Raw genomic sequence first — 8,368 nt, 5'->3', positions numbered from 1 at the left:
AATCGTACTATATATTTGTGTTATCATAATTAAGTTGATGATTAAGACTTAAGTTGATTCTGAAAATGTTTTAAATTCCAAGTCACTTATTGTTGAGTTGAACGACAAAAGACAGATACGAGTATCGCTACACATGGATGACTAGTTTCTTTTTCTTGTTATTACAGGTAGGTTTTGTGTGGCCTTGTGATGAGACACTCATTTGACATGTTAATTTGCTATTTATGGTGAGACACTCATTTGACATGTTAGTTTGCTATTTGTTTCACATTTGACCAGGATATGACTTCTGGAGGTTATAAGATGGCAACCTATTTGAATTTTCTTAAGCTTTCAAAACAGGGGCCTACAATATATATTCCTGTAGAAAGATGCTAACAGATAAATTAATAAAGCCTTGGCTACAAATCAATTAATCAATAGAATATATGAAACTTCCTACACTGTTGTTTACATGTTAATGGAGAACGAATAGACATCGGTCTAGACTTGGATAATGTGGTTCCTATTATTTTTGAAAAAGGAGAAGGCCTGTTGTCATCCACACCTACATATTCGTTGTTTTTTATGTCTTCTCTATTCTTCTCCAAAAACATGTGATCGAGATCTTCTAACTCTATACTCTCGAAAAACATCTTTCGACACCTTCGAGTTAGAACATCATCAAGACCTTGAATAATTAGTTTTACCTTTTCTTCGATTGACTTCATGAAGCAATGTTGGATGACTAGTTTTATATATTCTTCTCTGTTTTTACTACTCAAAACCATTTCCTTCCCTCCAGGACACAACTCTACAATTTTCCTTCTGGACACTGCTTCATCTTCTTCTTCACTTTCCCAAACAAATGTCAAGCCCAAACCATCTGAATCTACAAACTCATAATCCATCTCTAAAATATCTCTGCAGCTTTTGTACATGTATGGATCCACATTGCGTATATCTTCCAATGTAACAATAGATCCGGCTAATTGCAAGAGAAACAATCGATCAAATCCAATTTGTATTTGCACGTCGTGCATCAATGCTAAAGCAATCACTCGACCACAAAACCCATAATATTGAAGTTTTTGACGATCCACTTTTGCTGCAAACAAGATAGTGAAATTATTAAAGATAGAAAATGTTGAAGTTGTAAGGTATAACATGACTAAAAACATGAAAAACAATTCAAAATGTTGAATAAATACCTGGATTAAGATAGATCCTCTGAGGGTTATGTGGGCATGATAGGAACAGAGAACTCTGTGGAGTGAATAGATGTCGGCATAGCAAGAGGAGCCACCCCTTGAAAACTCCATGACCTGCAAGTGCTACCTCATTTTTAAACTGAGGGATAATTCCATTCCGCAACAAAATGGGGTTTGCAAGCCCAACATGCTTGAAAGAATCAACCAATAACTTTGAACTGTCAATGAGAACTTTCGTCTTCTGTGGGTGATGATCAGAGACCTGATTTGGAAATATCATCGTGATCAAATATCTTCTACATTCATTGTTTAGTAAATTCTTATGTTGAAGAAGCCACTGGTGATCTTCGCCTCTTTTTGAATTCATAATAAGTTTATTTATTGAAGCTCGGTGAGAATTCAAGCAAGATGAGAGTTTTTCTCCAAATAGATTATAATGTTCAGATACGAAGTTCAATTCCTTGAGAATTGATAGATAATAAGACCATCCATGATTAAATTCGCATTCAGTACATCTTGTATACTCAATGCCATCGTCCATATATGTCAGACCAAGATCAATGTTGTCAAGTAACTTATTAAGATCTTCCCAAAATGGTAAAAATTGTGTTACATTATAGCACACATCCACAAGCACCTCCATAGGAAGTGAGTGAAATGATGATAAACCTCTCGATCTCATGTACTCTTCAATTTTCGTACACATATGGAGCGTCAATACAGAGAAGTCACGGATATCACTCTCAAATCGTGATTTTAACAAAGACGGCACTCTGCAAAAGCACGACTCTCTGACCAACTTCATATTCACAACAAACTGTTGAGTGAGCTCCCTTATAAATGGGTGAAAGTAAAAGAGTAAGTCCCTTGGTGTTCCGTGCATGAAAAATTGTGATGTGTTTGCAGGCCCAATTGATTTCAACAAATATATGTAAGTTTGACGACATGAGTAGTATAACCCAGAAGTTGTTGTTGTTGTTGTTTTGTCATCATGGAGAAGAACAGTGAACCGTAAAGCTATACTAGCGAATAGGTGTTGAATGTATATAGGGTAGGAATGGATATTAGGATAGATAAAGAGACGAATTGATTCCTCGGCTATGGCTTTATAATATTTGATGGGAGATTTGTATAAATCGACCAGATACTTGGGCATTCCATAAAACAAAAACATTTGTAGATGCTCCCTTTTCTTACGGTTTCTAGGTATCATGGTCAAGTAATTTTTAAGATTGGCTAATACATAATTTCTTATTGATTCATCTTCATCATCGCCATTACTATGATTGTTAATAAGACGTAAAGTAGAGAAAGTCAAATTTCTCAGTACTCGTATTGCTCGCTTGTGGCACTTCTTAGATGCAAAGTGGCGGACAACGTTTGCAAATTCTACCTCAGGTATGAATTCGATTCCCTCTGCTTCAATATTCCGCAAGAAGTACCCTTCCTTGTCCAATAATCTCATCTTGCCCTCTGATAAGAGATGAACAAAATTCTATCTATAACCCCAAAATCTTCTCTCTATCTTTCATCAACCAACCACAAGGGACTTCAAGAAGTAGTAGCAAGCGTTTGTATTCCTATAAAGAAATACTTGAATGGAAAGTTTCTATCTAGTCTACTGTGAGTGAGTCGTTCTTTATATGAAGAGGAAAGGTACTACTTAGTAGGTGGTTTCCTGAAATTTAAAATAGAAGGTTTCTATTTTACCTTTCCTTCCTATAACCTAATAACTGCAACTTCCTAAATTTGAAGATCCAACTGTTCCTTATCTTGTCGTCTTTTAGTAACTAACCAATTTACCATTTATTTCTTACCTGCCTTCCCATTTTTAGCCCCCCATGATGTGTCCAATTCTCCAGTGTAGTCCCCAACATTACCCAGCATTCACCCCCTTTTCAAATATTCCTTTTCCTATTTTACCCACTTCTTTGTTATCGGTTTCTTTTCCTAATCTTGGGGCCTGCTAAAAGCACCCGTCCAAACTGCTGTTAGCAGGTGGCACTATAAGCAAGCATACCATCAACTTCTTTCTCTATAGATACCGGCCAATTCGTAAGCACCCAAGCCCTTTTGACGAAAACTAACCTAACGTCACGCACTCATCTTTCTCTCTCTAAACGCCATCTCTCAGTCTCTTAGTGCACCTTCCCTCTCAATCGAATCTCAGTTTCCATTGCTTTAATAACTAACCTTCTCTCTCACTGAACCTTCTCTCTCTAACCGCATCTCAGAAGATCTCCGCTAGAGTGTATGATTGGGAATATACACTGGATAACCCAGCATGCGACTACATCAAGAGTGATGAACGTCAAATACCCCTCATTGACAAGATTGGAGAGATTCCTCAAAATATGAACACTCCACTCATCTTATGTAAGGAATGCGTGACTTTAATTCCGTCAAACACAGTGCCGTAAAAGGAGGTTATACAGGCGGACACTGGGAAATTCATGATAGACATGAAGCTAAGTGGGAGTGGATTGAGTCATCCTAATTAAATTAGGAAAAGTATCTCCAAGCCACTTGATGAGTAGCAACTGAAAATGCGTGGCCAGCCTTAAACGGATTAAATATTTAATCGTTTGGTTGACAGTCGTACTTGGAATCAAGAAAGTCTCAAAGATATGACGTATCAGATGGGATTCAAATTGACACGAGACTCGAGCATTGCACTTGTTCTAAGTACAAGTGGGAGACTGAAGGATATGTCCTGCGACCGAAGATGCAACGCGAGAAATTTGTCGGATAGGACAATTGATGAAGAAGATAATCAAGTTTGGACGATTTAGGGATCGTAGTGTTTAGCTAGAAACCAACTACGATCTTCGAATCACAGGACAATTCGCGGCTAACTTCATCCAGATCATATATCGGGTTACAACAAAGGGTGTCGATTTGATCGGAAGATATAACTAAAAGGCCAAGCAAAAGATAAGGGAAAGATAGTAAGAGGCCCGGAACAAAAGGGTTTTGGGTCGGGCACTCAAGGCTACACTAAAAGGGGCACAACCAGACCTAGCCCATTAGGGCTTAGGGTGGTCGGCCAGAGATAAGGGATACTAGTTTCTATTTTGTGACTAATCCTAAATCTACTTCTATTTTGGTCTTTTAGGAATCCTAATTAGGGTTGGACTTTAACTTTTGGGATTCTATATAAGGGACTTATTAGAAGAGAATTAGGTGTGAAAAATTCTCAAGGAAATTTCGATCTCTACAACATCAAGTAGAAAAAGAAAGAGAGAGTAGTTCCCAACTATCTATCTAATCTAACGAAGAAGGTTTTCTTCATCTAACCAGCAGCAAAATTTTAGCTAACTTGAAGGTGGGAGATCAAGTTGATTACCCGGGTGTCTCAAGTAGAGGAGCTACATTTGGAGCTCTTGGACTTCTTATATTCAACCGTTTAAGTCTGTGAGAATCGCTAAAATCCCACAAACTATTTAGTTGAATATAAGAAGACCAAGAGATCCAATTGCAGCTCCTCTACTTGAGACAACCGAATAACCAACTTGATGTTCTTCATCTTTTAGACTTGATGTTGTAGAGATAGAAATCTCCTTAAGAACTTCCCACACTAAATTGTCTACTAATAAGGACCTTATATAGAATCCCTAAAGTTAGAGTCCAACCCTAATTAGGATTCCTAAAAAGACCAAAATATAAACAGACTTAGGATTTTAATAAAATAGAAACTCCTTTCTATTAAGTGTGGTCGGCCACCCTTATGCCCTAATGGGTTAGGTCAAGCCGGCCCTATTAGTGTGGTCGGCCATTCCTTGGCCAGACCAGTAATGGCTTTAAACCCGCCCCAGAACTCCAAATTGCTCGCATTGTCACCTTGGTCGAAGGACATCTCTTTCAGCAGAATACTATGCCCTTGCTTCTCTTAATCTAGAGTTCTAATTGTTGAAATACCTATTTCAAGATCTCTGCATTTCTATTCGAGAACCATTTCCATATTTCTCATTCAAACTCAATAACTGCGTTGTGTTGATCAAGTGTTAATATCTTCACCAAACTTCTTGGTTCTGATCAATTTCAACGTCTTCTTTCCAAGTTGGGTTTGAGTCAAATTTCTTCACCTGCTCCAACTTGCAGGGAGGGGGGGAGGGGGGGGGGTGGAGGGGGGACATTGGCGTATTAAGACGTAGAGAAAGAAATTCGAGATGTATGAAGACATAAGGAAAGAAATCTGAGATAAATTTCCTGAATAATTTCTTTTTATATTTGTAAATATATTCAAACTCTAACGTGAATTATATATGGACCCTTGTGCATAATACAAAATTACCTTTTCGATCACAATTACTTTCTATTCAACTTCCAATATTTAAGTGCGAGACGGTTAATTTCACATGCGATGACTAGAGTTTATCGCTATAGGATTTTGGTTCAAGACACGTTCATCATAGCATTCTGACAAAGCTTTGAGTTGTTTGCACTAAGTGAAGGTTCAAATCAATAAGATACCTATCATGTATGTACAAGTTTCTACGATAATGTCATAGTTGTTTTGTGTTATTTAATTTTTTTTCTTTTTTGTCTTGTATGTACAAGATTTTTAATAAAGCTTTGAGTTGTTTGCACTATGTGAAGGTTCAAATCCATAAGAGAAATTTTTTTTGAAATGGTGGGGGAATCTTGGGAGATTTCAAATATGAACCAAATGGGTACAATACCCGTTGGCTTGGGTGGATACATCCCTTCGTGATATCCCATAAGAAGGGATGTATCCCATTAGATTGTATCCCGTAGCATTTTATAAATAGGTTACTATTCATCGCAAGAGTCCTTCTGGTGGGGAAAGTCCAAAGGTGTATGCACCAAAGCTTGGTCATATATCTATCTTCCTAAGAAACATGGATGGCTAGGTATCCATGGTCCTCATCTAGACAACACTGCCCTCCTTAGCAAACTGGCTTGGCGCCTTAAATCCGACCCTGAAGCACTTTGGGTCCAATTCTTGAAAGCCAAATATTTCCCTAACTATAATGCTCTTGGGCCAGCAAAATCCCACCATTCGTGGAACTGAAAAGTCATCAAAAGAAATTATGACAACATCGATCATCTTATTACATGGGAAGTACACTAGGGCGAAAACATTAACCTCTGGACTCACAGCTGAATCCCAGGTACTACCAGCTCCATTCCTAACTCCAACAACTCAACTCTTACCAAAGTTTTCCACCTTATCACCAACTATCAGTGGAATGATGAGATTCTCCGCGCTACTTTCGATGAACCAACCTGATGAGACATGAAACTGTCCCATCTGAATCTCTTAACTCGGGTTAGTTAGTCCATTTCGAGCGGTTACTGTTATGATTTGCTGGTTTTTCTTACACAGGTGTTTTCTAAGAAGTTGAGAGTGAAAAACGAATAAAAATCGGGAGAAAGACACCTTTGGGGGCATTTTGGTCATTTGGAGATTATGGTAGTCTGGTGAATTGATGATACTCGGAGGAAACTAGAGTCGAAGACGAACCCAGTGGTGAAAACGGAAGTCAAATCAGAGTTCTTATGAGCAAACTCGACCAAGTCAAAGTTGGGAGTCAAAATTAGTTGACCAAACTTAAAGCTTTCATCAACACGTGGCTTGGTTCGCACAACAGAAGATGGACGGTAAGATATTCTGGTGGTACACTTTCGGGCCATTGAGGACGACGCTTGGCATTTTCCTGGGTACATGATTTGGTACTCACGTATATTCAAGCTTCGGTGCCCCTCGTACATATCTGACGAACTCGCTGACTTTCTCTTTGTGAGAAAGAGGGGTTTATGTTGAAAAAGTTAGAGAGAGAGCTGCTGATTTATAGAGAGAGAGAAATTGAATTAATTTTATAACTCCATTAAAACTCATATTTTCTTCTTCTTTCTTTACTGTTAGAGAGAGAGAGAGAGAGAGCTTCTGTGTTTATTATAGAGGTAAAGAGAAAGTTTAGAGAGAGAAAGAAAGAGAAAACAGTAGAGAGAGAGAAAAACCAGAGAACGAAAATAATTTTCTCACCAGGAAATCGTTTCCGGGAAGACGAGAAAATTATTTTCCCTAAGGGTCTGTTTGGCTCCACAGAGGGAAATTTGCGAGAAAAAAGGTGTTTTCTTCTCCGATTCTTTTTCTTTCTTTAATGTTATTATTTCTCATTTATCCCACCATGATTATGATCTCTTTAGTTATGTGTAGCTAATCTTATTACTTAGAGTTAGGATGAAATCTTGATTATGTATGAGTATGTGGCCTCTTTAACACAACATCTCGAATGAGTTTTAATGTTACCAAGTTTAAATTCCTCACACTTGACTCATGATATCTCTTTCATTAGTTATTCTTAAATTTTGATGTTTCATATTTAGACTTAAAGTCTTTAATGGTTCATGCTTAGGGTTTGATAGCTAATAGTTAAGTTTCTTGTGTGAATGTGTTGGATTTAACGTACAAGTTGTTTATTAGGTCTTAACAAATATAATATTCCGAGGTTGGAGCAAGTGGCTACCAATTCTTGAGTTATAAAAAAGATTTGAGTTATTAGGTCATAATACCTACATATTAAGTGGGATTCTGAAACTCTAGGTTGTTTCCTCTACAAGTTTCTTGATTATTTACTTATTCATTATTTAAGTAGTTTAGTAACTTTATTATTTCATCACAAAATCAAAACCTGAAGAAAATCCGAATTAGTTATAGGAGTCAGAATATATAGATTGACTTAGTCCCTACGGATCGACCCGGTCTTACCGGAACTATTACTTGACGTCCGTATACTTGCGGGTGGTGACCTATTTAGAAAACTTTCTAGGCCCATCACAACCCAGAATCTCATCCACACCATTCCCCTGCATAATGATGGTCCCGATCAAATGAAATAGACTCTTACAGAATTAGGTAATTTCAATGTTAAATCTATGTACCATCATCTTAGCATAACTAATCAATCTCCATCTGATCTTCCTCTTAACTGGAACTTCATCTGGTCTCTCCCCACTATCCCTCGAATAAAACTCTTCATTTGAAAGATTTGCACGAAAGCGCTACCAGTCCGCGACAGGATAGGTAAGTATGTCGGAAACAACTGCAATTGCTCAAACTGCTCGGAAATTGAAACCATTGAACATGCACTAATACATTGTCCATTAGCGAAAAAATTTTGGTTTTACTTTAATATCATTTCTACTAACAT

At 37.6% G+C, this 8,368-nt stretch overlaps 1 protein-coding gene across 1 annotated transcript; it reads right to left on the bottom strand.

Annotated features, from left to right (window-relative positions):
* Positions 1 to 402: 402 nt before the first annotated feature.
* Positions 403 to 2,805, bottom strand: LOC147556415 (E3 ubiquitin-protein ligase UPL5-like). The gene is made up of 2 exons (XM_086663509.1): positions 1,191 to 2,805; positions 403 to 1,087 (listed from the first exon to the last, which is right to left on the bottom strand). Exons 1-2 carry the CDS (start codon positions 2,653 to 2,655, stop codon positions 417 to 419), a joined length of 2,136 nt encoding a protein of 711 aa, XP_086519635.1. The 5' UTR covers positions 2,656 to 2,805; the 3' UTR covers positions 403 to 416.
* Positions 2,806 to 8,368: the final 5,563 nt, after the last annotated feature.

Source organism: Eschscholzia californica, unplaced genomic scaffold (genome assembly GCF_041429995.1).
Source record: "Eschscholzia californica isolate CP2 unplaced genomic scaffold, dmEscCali1.0.p SCAF_2, whole genome shotgun sequence".
NCBI lineage: Eukaryota > Viridiplantae > Streptophyta > Magnoliopsida > Ranunculales > Papaveraceae > Eschscholzia > Eschscholzia californica.
The sequence above is the reverse complement of the archived record's forward strand: the minus strand, read 5'-3'. Positions and strand labels throughout refer to the sequence as shown.

What these genes read in the sequence shown, in the direction of transcription:
- LOC147556415 (XM_086663509.1), bottom strand. Translation starts at nt 2,655, where the DNA reads ATGAGATTATTGGACAAGGAAGGGTACTTCTTGCGGAATATTGAAGCA. An exon ending in GAGGATCTATCTTAATCCAG is followed by an intron (nt 1,088 to 1,190) that starts GTATTTATTCAA and finishes TCTTGTTTGCAG; the next exon opens with CAAAAGTGGATCGTCAAAAA.